This window comes from Ochlerotatus camptorhynchus, unplaced genomic scaffold (assembly GCF_037179485.1).
Source record: "Ochlerotatus camptorhynchus isolate MF236.1 unplaced genomic scaffold, CSIRO-AGI_Acam_v1.1 ptg000024l, whole genome shotgun sequence".
Taxonomy (NCBI): Eukaryota; Metazoa; Arthropoda; class Insecta; order Diptera; family Culicidae; genus Ochlerotatus; species Ochlerotatus camptorhynchus.
Window position 1 is genome coordinate 2,004,659 of NW_027040516.1, and position 19,918 is coordinate 2,024,576.

The window sequence follows — 19,918 nt, forward strand, 5'->3', positions numbered from 1 at the left end:
CATCGGATAAGGGAACGTTTCCCCAAACCCAAAGATGATGTTAGTTTGCGTAGGCGAGCCTTCAGGTACGAGAAAAGGGTTTCCGAAGTTTTGTTCGTAATAGATGATGTGCTCTTTTCTGTTGTTGGTCGTGATTTGCTCGATTGGTTCCGCTATTTGACAGCTCAATTGGTTCCCGAGATTCTATTCGCCAGACTATGAATATAGCGACTATAATCTCTCCCTCTGAGTATTTCTAATTGTCATGGTCCAAAAATCCAATAGGGCATATAGTATGAGACACTAGAATCAAACCGCAGAAAATATCAATCGTGCATCGTACAGTTCCAGGAACCGATTCCGATAGCGGAGGCAATGAGAAAGAGTAAAGTTTTCGCAGAAGGTAAGATTGCAACTACTGTCTAGATATGTCGAGGGTGGTTTTGAAAAACAAGATGATTATTTTCCAGATCGCCAGCATATAGACGAGTGCATGGAGGGATTTGAGTTCACTCACTCGACAAAAAGTGACACAACAGCGGGGCCCTGTTTACTAAAAATGAACACATGAATAATGCTCACATAACATTTGAAAATGGATTATCAATTTTTCTAAACAACTTGCAAGGTTCTTTTCACGAGAACCAAAGTATGCTTACGTAAACCAAGAGCACTATAGGGAAGGGGAGAATTTCTCCTACCCGATGGTGTTGTTAATTTACGTGGGCGTATTCGGTTCGCGCGAAAAGGGCTTAACAAGCTTTGTGTACAACAGTTTATAGGCCCGTTTCAAATGTTAGGCGAGTATTATTCATGTGTTCATTTTTAGTAAACAGGGCCCCGCTGTTGTGTCACTTTTTGTCAAGCGAGTGAACTCAAATCCATCCGTGCAGCGCTGCCATTTATACAGATTTATCTGTATTATACAGATTTTTTAATCTTAATACAGACCCGATACAGAATACAGATTTATCACAGATTTTTAAATTACAATACAGATTTATACAGATTTTTATAAAATGCTTGAGAAAAAAAATTCAAAATTTATAAAAACAAAATAACTTGCTCGATTTTATCAGCGTACCCCCTTCTCTCCAAAATTAAGAGGACAGAGGACCAACCGCTTTCGGATGCATTTGGAGCTGGTAGTAAACGATTTGAGATTGTATGGGGATTTACAGTATTAATTGAATATTTCCAATATAAGCATGTATGTTAAATACAAGAAAAGTGCCCGAGCACATTAAAATGGTACAAATACAAGTACTCGTAAACATTTTACTTGCATTGAAAATGTATTTTGTAAGAAATTGCGGATGTTCTGATATTATTCATACTGCAAAAATGATTTTACCAGCACTAGCGGGGCGACATCTCTCGACTTTTCGGTGTAACTACCACACAAATGATGTAATTAATTGTATTCAACTATATTAAAAACACAGACAAACAGACATAACACATTGAATATTTCTCACTGTAAAACATCGTCGCTAAAACATAACCGCCATCTGTTGAATACACAGTGGTGGGTAGTACGCTGAACAGATGGCGGTAGTGTGTAAACGTCAAACGCAAGGGAATTGACTATGCGCGCCACAGGTGGCGGTACTACCAACTACGATACTTTTAAATTGACCGTTAAATGCTTGTTCGATGAACAATTTGCGAGTGTTATGTCTGTTTGTCTGTGTTAAAAATATCAAATAGTAATGAACTCGTGCACTTTTTTGCATTTAAAACTGCTTATCAGGAAGATAATGAATAGAAACTAAAATCTCCATACATTTTCAAACGGCTTCATATCACTCTTATAAATAAGTACGGACGATATCACAAATGGCGTAATTATATCCCGTATGGTTAGTACGATAGCCCGAATAGGTGGTTAAGCACTTTTTATGGTTATTGTGTATGCACTGTATTTGTAAAACAACAAAACATGATTAATTAAGAAAAAAATCGTCAATACAGAAAATACAGATTTTTTAATAGAGTGGATACAGATTTTTTATAAAACCACCTGGCAGCTCTGCATCCGTGCACTCGTCTATTGGGTCGTTAGAGCACACTGCAGAGATACTTTCGGTGGCTATTAAAAGCGTTTGCAATGTATCGCTGGAGGGATTACAGATTCCGTTCTTTTATATAGGACACTGGTAAGATATAGTCGCACCAGGTTTTACTGCTTATCGCCGGCCAGCTGTGAAAACAAGATGCACTTTCGTTCGACCAATCCCGCTGCATTTTGGAGCCCCGCGTCTGGGAGAAAACCTTCACTAAAGCCATCCGCCAAAGACAACATCCCTGATATCAACATCCTGATGTGAATGCAAAATAGAAATATGAATATTTACAAAATACTAAATAAATAAATATAAATATTGGTTTAACCAATATTTATATTTTTTAATAATATTTCCCTTTTACATAAAAGCAATTAAATTAAAAATAATTCGTATCTGAGGTGAAAACTTGTACTAATTGCGGTGAAATAGCCTTCTTTTGAAACAACACTTTTCCAACATCAATCAAAAAGTATTTGGTTTTTAGTTTGACAGTTCTACAATTTGATTTGAAAGTTTAAACTTTTAAAATTAATATTGCGCATTTCACACCAAACTGGACTAATAAGCGCGTTTTCACTTATTAAAAAGTGTGATTAAAGTGCGAGCTTCTGTCTAATCGTCTTGGTGTCTTGGGTGCACTTATTTCTTATGATGCAAGCAATAAGTGCTCCTAAGACACCACAACGGTTTGACGCAAAGGTGCACTTTTATCACACTTTTATGCATTTTTGGGGCAGTTCAGTTTCAGATGCAATCAGCAATAATATGCTAAACATTTGTTTTGAAAGTTGGTTGACTTTCATTTTGAAAGTTAGCTACTTTCTACCAAAAAGAACCAATGCAAACTTTTAATTCTATCAACGGTTCTTTTAATTTTATCAATGATTATTTTGTGTGTGTAAAGATTGCTGATTTTTCAGTAATGTGTTGTCAATTTGACTTCGATCCAAATTACTGGTCATTCAGCAAAAATATATTGCTGCAAGGATTGCTGAGCTTCCAGCTCGACAAAATTTTGCTGGTTTCCAGCAGTAAAAACTGAGTGTGTATACCTATATTCGATTGTCATGTTGTTGTTGAGAAAAAACGAGCAAAAAACCGTCGTACCATCCTGTCGGGAAAGAAAAACATTCTGGATCTGGATTGAAATCCAAAGAAAAGGAAATCCGAAACCGGTTGGGATCCACGAAAGCAGCAGCATCAGTAGGAACAGATGCTAAAAAAGGTAAATGTCTCGCAAGAAAACCAAGACAAACGTAACGGAACAGTTTCTCATTGTAAATCGTAGGTTCTCACCAGCAGCAGCCCAATAACGGCCCCACCAATTAATTGCAAATTGCACCCATTACTTGGTCCTTGTTCCCGGGTGGCACGTGCTCATTCGTCTTCCTCCTGCAGCGGCAGGGCCTGTCTAACTCTGAAAGCCGGTGCACCGAGCTGCGGTCGTATTAGCTCCAAATAACCTTCCCGTCGGGTTTGCTTTTTCATTAAACAAAATAACAGCAAAGGAGTCGCAGGGGGCTCTGTCATTTTCAGCGTTTTGTTATGGTTGAGGATATGGTTGCCAGAAAGTATATGTTTTCGGTTGAAGTTTTGACAGTTCGGTATCACGATGAAACACCCAGAAACACCTTCCAGCACTCAAAAACACACATGAAGCACAGACACAAGGTGTCAGAGTGACTTATTCCCTGGGTATACCGGTTTCAATTAAAATTGCCCGTTAAAATTGCCTAATATTGGCTGCTTCTATTATTCTCATTAAAAAGTCACGTATAAATTACGTGAAAAGCAATTTAAACAAAACAAAAATCACCTAAAAGTTACCAGTTTGTCATGTAGTTTTCACCCCAGCAGTACGAGGAAATCAGGTCTTATTTGACATAATTATCACGTAGATAATTGATGCTGAATTTTGGTCGGTTACGTGAAGAAATAAGTTGGACGAATGTTTCAAAGTAAATCGTACGTGAACATTTTTCAGAGTGTCAAGTACTCTTTATCTCGATTTTGTTTTTAAACATTTCAAATGAATGTCAAAATAAGCACGCAGCCATCGAACAAAATGTTTGTGGTGAAATGGTGAATAAAAATTGACACTTCAATCCAGCGCTGCCATTTATACAGATTTATCTGTATTATACAGATTTTTTAATCTTAATACAGACCCGATACAGAATACAGATTTATCACAGATTTTTAATTTACAATACAGATTTATACAGATTTTTATAAAATGCTTGAGAAAAAAAAAATTCAAAATTTATAAAAACAAAATAACTTGCTCGATTTTATCAGCGTACCCCCTTCTCTCCAAAATTAAGAGGACAGAGGACCAAGCGCTTTCGGATGCATATGGAACTGGTAGTAAACGATTTGAGATTGTATGGGGATTTACAGTATTAATTGAATATTTCCAATATAAGAATGTATGTTAAATACAAGAAAAGTGCCCGAGCACATTAAAATGGTACAAATACAAGTACTCGTAAACATTTTACTTGCATTGAAAATGTATTTCGTAAGAAATTACGGATGTTCTGATATTCTTCATACTGCAAAAATGATTTTACCAGCACTGACGGGGCGACATCTCTCGACTTTTCGGTGTAACTACCACACAAATGATGTAATTAATTGTATTCATCTATATTAAAAATATCAAATAGTAATGACCTCGTGCACTTTTTTGCATTTAAAACTGCTTATCAGGAAGATAATGAATAGAAACTAAAATCTCCATACATTTTCAAACGGCTTCATATCACTCTTATAAATAAGTACGGACGATATCACAAATGGCGCAATTATATCCCGTATGGTTAGTACGATACCCCGAATAGGTGGTTAAGCACTTTTTATGGTTATTTTGTATGTACTGTATTTGTAAAACAACAAAACATGATTAATTAAGAAAAAAATCGTCAATACAGAAAATACAGATTTTTTAATAGAGTGGATACAGATTTTTTATAAAACCACCTGGCAGCTCTGCTTCAATCTTCGCCGTTCTCGCATCCGAAACGTAAACATCATTCGCTTGGCAGAAATATGGATGGTAAGTATTCCGCAATTATTCCACAAATTAAAGGCTCATATGGTTTCCTGAACTGTATTTTTTAGAAAACAACAATGCCAGCTTGCTGGTAGTTGTGATGGACACGAATCCGTCCCAGCGGATCATCCGGGAAAACGCCCACCACTTGACCCAGTGTTTGGACTCGATTGTGGCCTTCGCCAATGCTCATCTCATGCAGAAAGCCCAAAACAGATTGGCCGTCCTGGCTTGCCATCATCATGCTACGTAAGTTGGACTTATTCCAGGATGAAAAACAGATTTCAATAAGCCATCTTTCCAGAGAGTTCCTTTATCCTACACCTGGAAAACCACTTGACATCCGGCAGGCCGATGGGCAGTACGAAGCTTTCACGTTGGTCGAAAAGACTATCAAACAAAAGTTGGCTAAAGTCATCAGTGAAGCACCCCGGTTGAGCGTTCCCACTGAATCCCTCCTGGCAGGAAGCATGGCCATGGCCTTGTGCTACATTACTAGGGTAATTCTATTTGAGATTTCTAAAATAAGAATAATTTAACTTCGGATGGTTCCAGATCAACCGCAACAAACCACCCGGGGTAAAGATCAACTCGCGCATTTTGGTCGTGACGGGGAGTAACGAATGCGCTTCACAATATATGACCTATATGAATGTGTTCTTCACTGCTCAGAAGCAGAACGTCACACTGGATGTCTGCGCTCTGGATAAGCCTCTGAGTTTGCTGCAGCAGGGCTGTGACATTACCGGCGGACAGTACCTGAAGTTACCTCAATTGGATGGCTTTCTGCAGTATTTGTTGGTCAGTACAACAGACATTGACATCGATACTCTTTTCCGAGAATTGCGTAATTCAATGTAATTCACCATTTTAGTGGGTCTTCCTACCGGAACCTTTAACGAGATGCAAGCTCGTACTCCCGCCATCAGTGAAGGTCGATTACCGGGCGGCGTGCTTCTGCCACCGTGAACTGATCGACATTGGTTTCGTGTGCTCTGTGTGTCTGTCCATTTTCTGCAAATTTAGTCCGATTTGCACCACCTGTCAGTAAGTATATTGGGGGAAGATCTTCACTTGTAGGGCTTTCTTTCAGCACAAATTTTGTCTTTTGCAGCACTGTATTCAAAGCGCCGGCTCCGATAGCGGCCAAGCCGAAGAAGAAGAAAATGAAGACATGAGAAATACCTTTCCTCTAGTTTAAGTGCATCTATTTGTTAAATATACAATACCGAACATGATCTACAATTATCTTCCGCTAGTTTGTTAGTTGTTGCGAACGAGTTTGCAAAAGTACATTGGTCCGAAATTCGCCGGCAGAAACGGTAGTACCAGTTGGCCGTATTTTAGCGTATTTGGGTAGGCGAATTTGTACATGTCGGAGAATGGTTGCATGACCAAGCTTAGATCCCTACGAAAAATAAAAGTGTTCATTATGCTAGACAGCACCAGATATATGAACCGCCAACTCACCTCACCGTAACCGTCATCCCGGTATCGCTAAACACGTTACTAAGGGCCATGTGCACCACTCCATCGTTCTGCACCGGGCTCAAACTGCAAGTCGAATAAACTAACGTTCCACCGGGCCTCAGCAGCTTCAAGCAGTTGCTCAAAATAGCTGCCTGTAGTTCGGGCAGTCGCAATCGCTCCTTCACTCGACTCGATTTGAAGATATTATTATCATTCTCCGTCACCGAGTGTCGATCGGTCGTGCAAGGAACGTCCACCAGAATTCGATCATACATCTCGTACTCATTCAGAAACCGTGCATCCTGTTGCGTAACGAAGCAGCGCTGTTTCTTGCACGATTCGCCGAAATCGTAAAAGTAACTATTCATCAGTTTTTTGATCCTGTTGACTCGACTTTCCTGAGCGTCGTTACACACGAGCGTTCCCGGTCGGAGTGTTTGTAGCATGAGCAGAGATTTCCCCCCAGGAGCAGCGCATGCATCCAGTACGCGATCCCCCGGTTGGACGTCCAACACCAAAGCAGGAAGGACGGAAGCTCCATCCATGAGGAAATGCGATTGAACGCTGGTGGAACAAGTTCGGGGTGGCCGAAAGTCCGACACATTCCCCCGCTCGTAGGTAAATATGTTCAAATTTTCCGGGAAGTCAAGGTTGTGTTCCATTTCGATCGACACCGGGAAATCAGCACTGTTATTGTAGTACTTGTAGTGATCCGATTCCGGGACATAGTCTTCCATTCCTTTCAACTTGGATGCTGGGATGAACTCATGCAACCCGGACGTTCCCACATTGGGGTCGATTAAACGTTGAAAGTCCATCTCTGCGTCATCTCGTAGAGTCTGATTCAAGGATTTCTTGTAATCGACGAATTCATCCAATACATTTTCGGCATCCCGTCGAGTTAAGTCTGGCACGTTCTCTTTGTACAACCGCTCGACTTCCTGCCGCTGTTGATTCTCGGCAAACGCTTCAATTTTTTGATCCAGCTTGAAGATCTTATCATCAGAGAACATCTCCTTATTTTCCTGCGTCAGGTACTGCTTCTTGGCATTGTAAATGTCTCTCAGGTTAATCGCACCGTCCGCTTCCAGGAAGGCGGTCGTCCGCTCGTTATCACCGAACTGGTTAACCAGCGCCATGTACTTGTGTTCGGTCAAAAGTGCCACACGGATACTCTTCCATCGATTACCGAACACCTGACCGTAGAAGTCATCAAAATTTTCCAGCGCTTGATCTTTGGCGAATTGTTTCTTCTGGGCTTGTGACTGCAAGGATGGAAACATTAAAGAATGGCGTCGGATGCTGAGTATAGAAGTAATTTGAAAAACATACCCAGTGAGTTTTGCTGTGCTTGGACCTAAATAAGTAAAGTAACACTTTTCTCGAACGTAACATGATGGATATTTAAAGAAGCTTTACTATAAATTGAAAATCACAAATTTGCAGCCGGTTCTTTTTTGTATTTACAAACAAAACGCACGTGCCGTCAAAGGAGAGACGGTGGTGAATAAACATATGTTCTTATTGGAATATCACCAACAGTACGCAGCCAATGTTGAATATTTTTCATTTGGCAGAAGAGTTGCCGGTATACACGCAAAGAAAAAAAAGTTAGATTTAATGTTTAAAGTTAAAGCAGTTTCGAGAAAACCCGCACATATTCAAAAAATGAATGAACGCTGTTTACTCATTGCATGAATAAACTCGTTTTTCTCGAAACTGGTTAAATTTTAATCATTAATAAATAAAGACATTTTTCTCGGTGTTTAATGAGTCACGCCAAGAGAAAAACAGTTGAACCCGCATAACGGTTTTCGAAAGATTCCCTCTCTTTTCACTTGGCAACAGAGGACTTCAACATCAACTTACAATGACTTCTAGCGAGAGAAAAAAAATTGCGGTTGTAGTAAATCATTATATCAGTGATTTTGTCAAATTATCTTAGCAAAAAATAGTAGAAATTCTCATTACTAATCATTACTGAACGTATCCCCTAACAATGTAGTGCTCACTGCGTGTTTATGATCATTTCTTCGATTATATTTTATATTTTATTGCAATACCTTTCGTGGACCTTTCATAGCATCGTAATGTTTGTTTACTTTGCACGATAGGTAGCCGGTTTGACAGTTCAATAGGTATAGACTTGACTTCACTCTTGGCGTGACATCATTATACACCGACTGTACCCTAAACCAGGTTTATCCTTATGGGTGAACCTTATTAAAGATTTCAGTGGAGGTGAAAAAATAAACCCTTATGAAATATAAACCGAAATTTTACTTCTTATTTAAAAATAAATAGGGTAGAGGACTACTTCGGCCTGATCGCCCATTTTGGGCCTATCGAGCAGAAAACTTTAAATAAGTCCATGATTTCAGAGTTAATAAGTCAATTATGCGTTTGGTACGATACTTTAGTTAATAAGCTACCGAACGATGTCAATGAGAACGTGTGATATGAAGGTTTGCACCCATAATTCCCAAAAACAAAAGAAGCGCTCCGACCGAACCGATTTTTATCTTCATCCGATAGGCCGAAGTGATTTCATTGGCGTTTCAATGCGTTAGGCCGAGTTTAGAATCCGTAGGCCGAGTTTGGCGTCACGAAGTAGTGTTAGACTTTTGAAAATATCTCAACGATTGGTTTCTTTTTATCAAATCTGACGGTACGTACGGAAAGGTAAATAAATTTGGAAGCCTCGAGTAATAATAACATTCCGTTTGGTGCTAAACTGCTCTAGATTAAGAACGACTAAGTGCGGGTTGTGCTTAATAGGCCGGAAATGGGGTAGTTAACTCTACAATGGATGTGGATATGAAAACTTAATTTATCAAAGTACGACGTGGTTGTCCCAACAATCAATACGAAACTAACGATTTTAAATTGGCTCACCACTTTAGTAGCCTATTGGTCCCAAGCAAACGATTAACGTATCCTATTCTAGTTGAAATTCTATAACTACACTATGTTTGTTTTGATTCGCTATGAAAGTTTGACAGATAACATCAGGGGTGTGTGGATTCATGCAGAACATGCAGGGGTGAGTGAAATAGCTTGAGACTGCTTGGGACCGTTGTTCTGGTACTGAGTGAGCCAAAAATAATAATGATTTTCTTCGGGACCCAGTGGTCTTAGAGTTACCTCTATGGTTGTACCATAGAGGTAACTCTAAGACTAGTAGCTCCCGAAGAAACGTGCTCAACTTTTTGGCTCAGCTCTGGTACTATCTTCGGTCCCAAGCTAATCGATTCACCCCTCGAAACATAGGAAAATCCACTAACCCCTCATTTTATCTGTCAAACTTTCATAGCGAATCAAAACAAACATTGCGTAGTACTAGAATTTCGACTAGAATGGGGTACATTAATCGATTTGCTTGGGACCAATAGGCTAGTCAAGTAGTAAGCCAATTTAAAATCGATAGTTTCGTATTGATTGTTGGTTGTACCAGTATCAAGTCCAAATGTTGTCGAAGAAGTAGCTCGCAACACACATGCGAGGCATATCGATTGTGCCTTTGTTGGTTATTCATTCCGATGGATGCATCTGTGGCAACGGCAACTATGCGATTGGTGTAATGCACTTGAAGTTCTGCCACGTGCAAGTACATCTGTTGAAAGGATTGTCAAATGGTCACGTTAACCGCACCAGCGATCTCTTCGAGGTCATGAAGATAGTTACCGTGGCTATTAAACGTGCAGGTATGATGTCCACACGCGAAAAAATCCGATCTCTGAAATGAGAAAAATTACTCATGAACACAGCGTATTGTCATGTTATGAAAATATGCCATGAATAATATTCATGATATCATGAGCAACTTTTGCGTAACGCAGCAAACATTCCCAAAATCATGAATCATCCTAGTTGAAATCATGACCTAAATTCATTGGTTTAACTTTTAACCAAAAAATGTAAAAGAATAAAATAAGGCATCAGAGACTGGATTCGAACCAAGAACCTTGAGATCATTAAACACATTCATTGACCACTAGACTATCAGTACTTGTATGAGATGGAAGGCAAAAGGCGTATATGAGCTACCTATGTAGTGCGGTTTATGAACACGGTTTGCCAAGTACGTGTAACACTTGTAGCGTTCTTGATTCCACTGCATTATGAAATCATGAATTTCCATGACGAAATCATGAATCATTATTACGATTTAACGGGAAGGCAAGTTTTTTCATTTCATGATTTTTTATTCATGAAAATGGAATCAGATAAGTTTCCGTGCATCTCAGCCGCTTTCCAGCTTTTTTGTTGTTGCTGGTCTGGAAGAAGTTACTGTGTTAGTTGTGAATAATTCAAGAGCAATTTTTTTCATTATGTCGTAAGTAACATTCGCACCGATCCGAGAAAAATAAAGTTTTGTTTTGATGACCGAAAAGTTATTTCTATTTCCAATTAAACACATATAATCTCATAGTGATAGCAATGTTTAACATATTCAGCCGGGTTTTAATCATACAAAGGCAAATCGCTAGCTTTCATGCTAAGAAATACTGGTTTTTGAGTCAAAAGTTATTATACGTCGTTTGGTGGCCCCTATTGTTACCTAAGTCAAAGTGTATTTACCAGGATATTCGGGAGAATTATCAATTACGTCTCCTTACGTGCAGCCCATTCATCATTTTAGGACCACCGAAATCATCTTAGCAACAAACAGTTCGATTTATTCACCTTAATAATGAGAAAGCGAAACGACGAAAGTACACTTTTCACGGGTTTCTCAGTGCTGTTACTTAAGGCAAACGGCATCTCCATAGAAATCGGGTGACTTAAGTAACATCGAAAACTATTTTGATCGGAAGGTGATTACGTCAAAAAGCAATTCGACTGGTAAATAAATTTAAAAATGGGATGTGATACTATATTCGGACAGTATATAGTGTAATAGCAGGAGCATCAATTGACACTGATAGCTCGACTTTGTTTACCTTTGTAACATTCGACGTAATGAAAATTTGCTCTTGAATTAATGGGTATTTGCCGTATTTGCAGGGAAGGTTCACACATACCAAGATTAGAGTCGGTGTATAATGAGTCACGCCAAGAGAAAAACAGTTGAACTCGCATCACGGTTTCCGAAGGATTCCCTTTCTTTTCACTTGGCAACAGAGGACTTCTACATCAACTTTAAATGACTTCTAGCGAGAACCAAAAATAACGGCTGTAGTGAATCATAATATCAGTGATTTTGTCAAATTATCTTATCAAAAAATAGTAGAAATTCTCATTACTGATCAAAACCAAACGTATCCCATTACCATTTAATGCTCGCTGCGAGTTTATGATGATTTCTTCAATTTTATTTTATATTTCATTGCAATACCTTTCGTGGACCTTTCATAGCATCGTAATGTTTATTTACTTTGCACGATAGGTAGCCGATTTGGCAGTTCAATAGGTAGACTTGGCTTCACTCTTGGCGTGACTCATTATACACCGACTCTAACCAAGATTAGTGCAGAAGCGGGACATTGGGACTACTGTGTTACCTGACTTATAACGAATATACGCTGTATACGAGTACCCCGAATACAACGTATGACTCGTCTAATTTTGCAGAGCATTTGCAATGTAAATTTAGACGAACTATACGTTGTATTCGGGGTACTCGTATACAACATTATTATTCGTTATAAGTCAGGTAACACAGTAGGTGAAGACTTCCAATACTAAAAAGATCAACTTACTTCTTTCTGGTTTCGTGTCCGATTAATGTGAACCGTAGCACCGGAATCTACAACATTTTATTCCGAGACTCCGGTTGGTTGAAGTTCATGCCACATTTAATCTGAAATGTATTAACATGAAATTCAATAGGCATTAATCAAATTAATCAACCAACATACCTAATATTTATGCTGTGTTCCCTAGAAACAACACAAACCCTCTAAAACAAAACCGCGATTACGGCTGCCATTTTACACTGATCGTGAATGTAAACAAAGATATTTTCAGTCAGTAATGAATAAAATTCAGACCATTCCTGTGCAGAACATTTTTCTTGGAAAGTGTCTAAATTTTATGCACTTTTCTGCTATAAATTTTAACCACTTTATGATAGCTCAAACAAGTTTTATAGGGAGCTGTAGCGTCGAACTAACCTCACTTTTTTTTACATCTGGCAGTGTGTTGTTTACATGAACTTAGAATATAATTTTGAACTATTTTGAAAATATTTTTTTCAGATTTGTCAGAAAGGAAGATTTAAAAAAAACATCGATGACACATCTTATAGTTATTAAAATTTTAAAACTAGCATCCACTTGAACCGACTAACAGATAAAGGTAAACAAACCACTGTTGTCTGTCAAACCGATGAACTGGAGTTCATTGCATTCATTCGAAATGTCAGCGTGCAGCCAACCGGTGGAAACTAACGATTTTAAATTGGCTTACTACTTGACTACCCAAGTAACCAAAAGTTCCGCATTAAACGATTAAAATCACTTTCAAGTTCCATACAGTTCAAATAAAGTTCCGACCGAATCTTCAAGTTCCATAAAGTTCAAATACATTTTCGACAGAACTTTCAAATTCCATAAAGTTCGAATAAAGTCCCGACAGAACTTTCAAGCCACAAGTCTTTATAGACTACTTAGTGCACGTATGGATTTGAGTTCACTCACTCGACAAAAAGTGGCACAACAGTGGGGCCCTGTTTACTAAAAATGAATACATGAATAATACTCACGTAACATTTGAAACGGGTCTATCAACTTATGTACACAAAACTTGTTAAGCCTTTTTCGCGCGAACCGAATACGCTCACGCAAACTAACAACATCATCGGGCAGAGGAAATTCTCCCCTTCCCGATAGGGCTCTTGCCCAAGTAACAATGTTGGTTTTATGAGGGTTCTGTAGACCATGATTTAGACTTGTATAATGCTATAAAACCACGATAAAACCAGCAATGTCACGTGGGTTGGTTTGCATGGGCGTACTTCGGTTCTCGTGAAAAGAACCTAGCAAGTTGCTTACAAAAGTTGATAGGCCCTTTTCAAATTTTACGCGAGCATTATTCATGTGTTCATTTTTAGTAAACAGGGCCCCACTGTTGTGTCAAAAAAATTTCAGTAGATGAACTAAAGTTCACCGGTGCACAGGTCTATCAACAATCAATACGAAACTAACGATTTTAAATTGACTCACCACTTTAGTAGCCTATTCGTCCTAAGCAAACGATTAACGTACCCTATTCTAGTTGAAATTCTATTACTACACTATGTTTGTTTTGATTCGCTATGAAAGTTTGACAGATAACATCAGGGGTGTGTGGATTCATGCAGAACATGCAGGGGTGAGTGAAATAGCTTGGGACTGCTTGGGACCGTTGTTCTGGTACTGAGTGAGCCAAAAATAATAATGATTTTCTTCGGGACCCAGTGGTCTTAGAGTTACCTCTATGGGTCTATTGACGAGTGCACGGATGAATTTGAGTTCACTCACTCGACAAAAAGTGACACAACAGCGGGGCCCTGTTTACTAAAAATGAACACATATGTGTTCATTTTTAGTAAACAGGGCCCCGCTGTTGTGTCACTTTTTGTCGAGTGAGTGAACTCGTCAATAGAGATTTTCTCGATCCGTGCACTCGTCAATAGAGATTTTCACGACTGGTTGTATTGGTGCACTGTGTGAAACTGTGGTAGTGAAAATTCGAGGAAAATACATAACAAACCGGGGGCGACCCCGGCGTAGTGGTTAACACCCATACCTCTCACGCCAAAGTCACGAGTTCAAATCTCACCCCCGGACAAGTCACGAATGACCCAAGAGTGTTAAAGTGACTATAATAAAAAAAAAAAAAAAAAAAAAAACATAACAAACCGCTGTCAAACTCATTTTGACAGATCGAAATACTTGCATTTTGAGGTTAGCCCGAGGAAAATAATAAAAAAAATTACACGGCGATAGACTTCCGTTAGTGTGCGTGCGTGTGACATTTGATTGCTGAATCTCAGCAAACAAATGAAATGTTTGCTGAGATCTCAGTGAAACTTTTTTGCCGAGATTTGCACAGCCAAGCTCGGTAGAAAAAACTAAGTGTGTACATAGATTAAAAACATAGTGTAGTACTAAAATTTTGGCTAGAATGGGGTACGCTTATAGATGTACTTGGGACCAATAGCACTGACAAACCGACATGAAACTTAAACTTAACTCTTGATCGAGAATAAAAAAAAACTAAGTGTACGTTAATCGATTTGCTTTGGACCAATAGGCTAGTCAAATAGTGAGCCAATTTAAAATCGTTAGTTTCCACCGGTTGGTAATACCATAGATGTAACTCTAAGACCAGAAGGTCCCGAAGAAACGTGCTCAACTTTTTGGCTAAGCTCTGGTACTAGCTTTGGTCAAAAGCTAATCGATGCACCCCTCGAAACATAGGAAAATCCACTAACCCCTCATTTTATCGGTCAAACTTTCATAGCGAATCAAAACAAACATAGTGTAGTACTTGAATTTCGCCTAGAATGGGGTACATTAATCGATTTGCTTGGGACCAATAGGCTACACGCTAACTCTAAAGTACCCATTAATGAGTAAAATTTTACCCATTTTGAAGAAAAGTGGCTTAACTCATGAAATGAGTAAAACCGTCTTTACTCATTAATGAGTATTTGATGAATACGCCAAAAAAAGGGGTATTTTTTATCCGTCTATCTTTTTCTGTACATGAGTAAAAAGTACCCATTTTATTGATTTGGTTTTTGCTTCATGGGGGGAGGAGTCTGTGATCAAACCAATTGAAATCCTTAAACAATGAAATCAAAACAATAATAATTATTACACTTTATTGCACGTAAGCACTTATCATAATCGTTGACCAATCGAGGCATAGTGTCCGTCTGGTAAAATCCATAAGAAAACGTCAGACTGTGCGTGAAACATGGTGGCCATCGTAGTATCCTTTCACTTCACTGAAAATTCCTATGAAAAACTGAAATTATTTGCTAGCATAGAAGATTTTTCGATGGTGCCGTCAACGCCAGTATTCAGTTCAGATCCCTGGTGGGAGGGATGCTGCTCTTCGAGCAGGTTCGGCCCTTCCGCATGTGTACTTCATGTACTTTTTCGAAGATCTTCACTAACCTGAAAGGTACATGTTTTTAGAATGGTTTAATGTTCTTCCTAGTTGCACTTTTTATCCTTACTCGTAAAAGTCGGTACCAGATCGTGACCAGGAATCCTGCTTTCCCTGAAAGTAAAAAAGAATAATTTAACTCCCAGCCGCACAATTATTTTCAAATTAACTTGTTTACCTCAATCAACACCTGCTGGAACGAATCTGTTAATTCGAATCGATTTTTTACGGATCAACGAACGCAAAATTCACGAATGTGTGAACGTCAAAATAGCTGTTTTAACATTTATTGAATGCATATTTTTATCCATTTTAATTGCAGGAGATATTTTCAAAAATGGAGAAAAAGCACCCGCTTTTGGATTTTTGAAAATACCCATTTTTTGACAGTTTTGAATAATTTCAAAAAATGAGTACAAGATACTCATTTAATGAATACTTTCAGGTTAGCGTGTAGTCAAGTAGTGAGCCAATTTCAAACTGGAGGCTTGTTGAAAATGTGCTTATAATCTCTAAGATATCCTATATTTTGATGATATGTTTTCGGATCTTTGGTCAGAGTGACGCACATTTCAACTCAGGTTTTCCTTTATTGACGAATCATGGTTGATAAATGTACCTATATATTCATACGTTTGAATTACGCTTTATTTACTCCATTTTGTTTTAAACAGTTTTGTTTGCGTTTATTTCTTACACATAAGCAGTTTAACACTTTGATTTTCTTATAAGGGATTTCGAGATGGGACTTGTTTCTAGTTGTACGCTTCATTCTCTTTCCCACGATAACCTAATGCAATTGTTTTTTATGCCATTCTAGTTCAGTTCCCGAGCCGTTGCTACTTGTGTTTTGCATGCCATATATAAGTTTATTTTTATTTTTTTAATGTTACTCTAACATTTAAATATCCTTTTCCTCCATTAAAGCATTTTCTCATAGTTGTGTCTAGTGATATACCTACATTGTTTTGTTTTATAGTTTCATGGTTTGCTTCATTGATTTAGCTAAATGCTTGCAATTTCCTTCGCAGAAAGTCTCTTTAAGTAACTTTTAATTGCTTGGTTCCTAAAGTACCAGAGAGGTTTGGCTTTTGAGCCTAAGTATAAGTCCGTCAGAATTGTATAGGTAGGTAGTGGTCAGTGTTATATGTGTGTAGTTAAGTTAAACTTTTGTTCTTCGCATATGGCATCTTTTGAATCGATCGGCGGTATGGATTTCCTCTATTTGTTGTGTTTAAAATCTCAAAACAAAACAATTCCGTATTTTTATAAACCTGGATTTCTATCTTTGTTTATCCAATTAAAGTAAAATTGACTGTCTCTTCTTTTATATTAAGTATCTCTACGTAAAAGTACCTATAGTTGCGAAAGTAAGTAATCCTAATTTGAAGATTTGTCGCAGTAATAGCAAAAATATAAAAAAAAAAATAAAATCTCAAGTAAGAAACAAGAGCTTTGATATCGTTTTGTCGCTTTTTGACTGACAGGAGACGTTGAAACCCCCGTTTTCAATTGTTTGTCACATGGGTGAATGTGCACTATCTTCCCGTGAGCTTCACTGGTTTCACTGTTCTTGCAGGAGAGCCCTCGTTCACTCCTCCTGGTTCGTGTAGGTTGGTTTCGGTTCCTTCGCATTCAGTGGAGTTGCTTCGGCATCGCCATTATCGATCGCACCGTTGTTGGGCTTGTCGCCTTTGTTCCACGGTTGCTCCTCACCAGATCCCAAGAAAGTGTAGCCGAAGATTTCGAGGATATAAAGTGCGATAGTCACGAAGAAGATGACACGCCAGGCTCCAATCGTTTGCTGTGGAAATTGATTATTTGGTTAGATTACGCTGGTTGATGCGATATTGAGGTTTCGAATACTTACGTTTCCGTGGGTGATCTGACCGACAAAGATGGGTACAGTAATACCAGGCAGGGTAGCAGCAGTGTTAGTGATGGCCATCAGAGTACCGGCATAGTTGGGTGCAATATCAATATGGTTGGACAGGAAACCGCAGAACATACCACCGATCGAGGTGATACCGAGAGTCATCAAAGCAACAGCCGCGGCACGGTTGCATCCAATGTAGCACAGAGCCAACAGGCAGCACATGGGAATAACCGATGCGATCAAGGTAGCAATCTTTCTAGCAATGGTAGTGTTGATCTTCTTACGAGCTCGCAGAGCATCCAAGGTCTTGCTTAGAGCCATACTGAAGAACCACATGGTCAAGAATGGAATAGCAGTGACGACGGCATTTTCCTTGATGTTGAACTGTAGAACTTGCTTCATGTAGAACGGCAATTCGATCAGTAACATGTACCAACCCCAGTTGTTGCATACGTGGGCGATCAGAATGCCGTAGAATGGAGCCGAGGTGAAGACCCTCTTCCATGGAACAGCCGGTTTGGGTCCGCTATGGGCAGATCCTCCTTCGGTTCCCAGCGATGAGGTGATGAATGATCGCTCTTCAGCACTAATCAATGCCTGCTTGTTGGGGGTATCCTGCACCAGGAAGACCCACAGAACCAACCACAAGCAGCTCAGACCACCCATCACGTAGAACACAGACTCCCAACCTAAGCTTCCTGCGAGCACACCAGCCATCAACATGGAAATAACCGTACCCAGCGCAGTTCCAGCGTACACAATGGCCGACATTACCGATCGTTCGTTCGGTGGAGCCCACGAGGCCAACATGACGTGCATGGCCGGGAAAGTCACACCTCCTCCGATACCTTCACCGATACGCATGGCAATCATGGCTCCGTAGTGCAGTTTGGCAGCGATAGGAGTCAGCAGGGTGCAAATCACGTTGATGAACACCGAGAAGAACATAACCCATTTGGCGGAGAAGCTTTCGGCAATCCGGGCGCCGGGAATCTGCGACACGAAGTAACCCCAGAAGTAGCAACTGAGGATGGTGCCCTGAAGTGGTTCACTCCAGGAGAATGGGCCGTCCTGAAAGTAGAGAGAGGATGCATATTTTTATAAGGCGGTTATTCTTTTGTTCGTTGCTTAAAATTTGCGAGTAATTCTTATTAAAAATTGGTTTGAATACAAAAAGTAACGTGTTTGAATGGTGTTAGGCCATTGGACCATCTTCTCATAAATTGTTTTTTTAGGTTTTTGGCCTATCGAGGTGGAACCACGTGGAACTGCGGTGAAACGTCTGACGTGGTAGAGTAGGTCGGGGAAGATTATTGAAACAATCAACCCTTGACAAAATAAATCTAGTGAAGTAAAGTTAGAGAGAAGGAATTGTAATTTCGATATAATTCCACTACCATAATTGCTTACCCTTGACAGATACGGGTATTTCGAAATACCCGCATCTGCCATGGATAAGCAATTAAGGTAGGGGAATTAAATGAAAATTACTAATCCTTCCCTCTTTCTTTATACAGGTATTCCACTGCAGACGTCAAGTTTCATCAGGAAAGTAAAGTGTTATAAAGCAGTTCCGCAAAACAGCGAAAAAATAAAAATATTTTTGAATCGACCGTCTCTGATTTGTATGAAATTTTGCGTAATTGTTGTTCTGGGAAATATTTCGCATTTTTGCTAAAATTCTAAATTTTTTCAAAAAAAAATCTGGCACGGAAACGGCATTTCTCCCGTCACTTTTAAAATAGACCAATGTAACATATCTGCCATTTTGTGAAAATCGATTATTATTTTAACTGTTTAGAAATAATACATTTTGCAATACTATTTTTACTGTAGTCAATAATAACGCTGACAACATAATAAACAATAAAATCACATTTTTTTTCTTTGAATTTCATGCTACAATATAGGAAAAAAAAAAACACATATGACGTTTTGACTAGTCAAGCTGTACATCGGACATGTTACATTGGACGATTTTTCTCAATGACATAATGAATGGGTGTTCCCTTTCACAGATTTCAGTAAAGAGTACCTAACCTAGCCATGCCCCGCCTTTCGAAAATGAGCAGCAATCATGTTAGGCGTCCCAATGGCCAAAGTAACAATCACGTACCCATCATTTCAAACTGTGCAGTTAAATAAATGAAAGTAAATTTGGATGGGTATTCTTGTATCACATTTAATTATAGATGAGCAATAGTTTGTATCGATTAACTCGATTTTTGATCGAAATGACGTCTGTGACAAAGTTGTAACCGGCCAATCAGAACGACTCAGCGAATGAATTCAATTGACTCAAAACATTTTCTTCCCAAACGAAATTTACTCCTATTTGGGAAAAAACCTGCAGGAACTCACAGGTAA

General features: G+C 39.0%; 3 protein-coding genes across 3 annotated transcripts in view; 1 reads left to right on the forward strand and 2 right to left on the reverse strand.

Annotated features, from left to right (window-relative positions):
• Positions 1-5,060: 5,060 nt before the first annotated feature.
• Tfb4 (transcription factor B4) lies at positions 5,061-6,348 on the forward strand. The gene is made up of 6 exons (XM_065229373.1): positions 5,061-5,106; positions 5,172-5,352; positions 5,408-5,603; positions 5,659-5,904; positions 5,978-6,150; positions 6,218-6,348. The coding sequence occupies exons 1-6, from the start codon at positions 5,100-5,102 to the stop codon at positions 6,279-6,281; spliced, it is 867 nt and encodes a 288-aa protein (XP_065085445.1). The 5' UTR covers positions 5,061-5,099; the 3' UTR covers positions 6,282-6,348.
• l(2)10685 (5-methylcytosine rRNA methyltransferase l(2)10685) lies at positions 6,290-8,024 on the reverse strand. The gene is made up of 3 exons (XM_065229357.1): positions 7,906-8,024; positions 6,574-7,838; positions 6,290-6,511 (listed from the first exon to the last, which is right to left on the reverse strand). The coding sequence occupies exons 1-3, from the start codon at positions 7,966-7,968 to the stop codon at positions 6,367-6,369; spliced, it is 1,473 nt and encodes a 490-aa protein (XP_065085429.1). The 5' UTR covers positions 7,969-8,024; the 3' UTR covers positions 6,290-6,366.
• An 8,630-nt stretch (positions 8,025-16,654) lies between these two features.
• Positions 16,655-19,918, reverse strand: part of MFS3 (major facilitator superfamily transporter 3) — a 66,765-nt gene continuing 63,501 nt past the window's right edge. The window contains exons 3-4 of the mRNA XM_065229347.1: positions 17,546-18,622; positions 16,655-17,479 (exon numbers count right to left, since the gene is read on the reverse strand). Of these exons, the coding sequence (XP_065085419.1) occupies positions 17,267-17,479; positions 17,546-18,622 (1,290 nt within the window). The 3' untranslated portion in view covers positions 16,655-17,266. The remainder of the gene's footprint in view (positions 17,480-17,545; positions 18,623-19,918) is intronic.

Bases quoted from the DNA above. Each gene is read 5' to 3' on its own strand.
- Tfb4 (XM_065229373.1), top strand. The intron at 5,353-5,407 runs GTAAGTTGGACT...CCATCTTTCCAG, and splicing joins GCTTGCCATCATCATGCTAC to AGAGTTCCTTTATCCTACAC. The intron at 5,905-5,977 runs GTCAGTACAACA...TCACCATTTTAG, and splicing joins GCTTTCTGCAGTATTTGTTG to TGGGTCTTCCTACCGGAACC.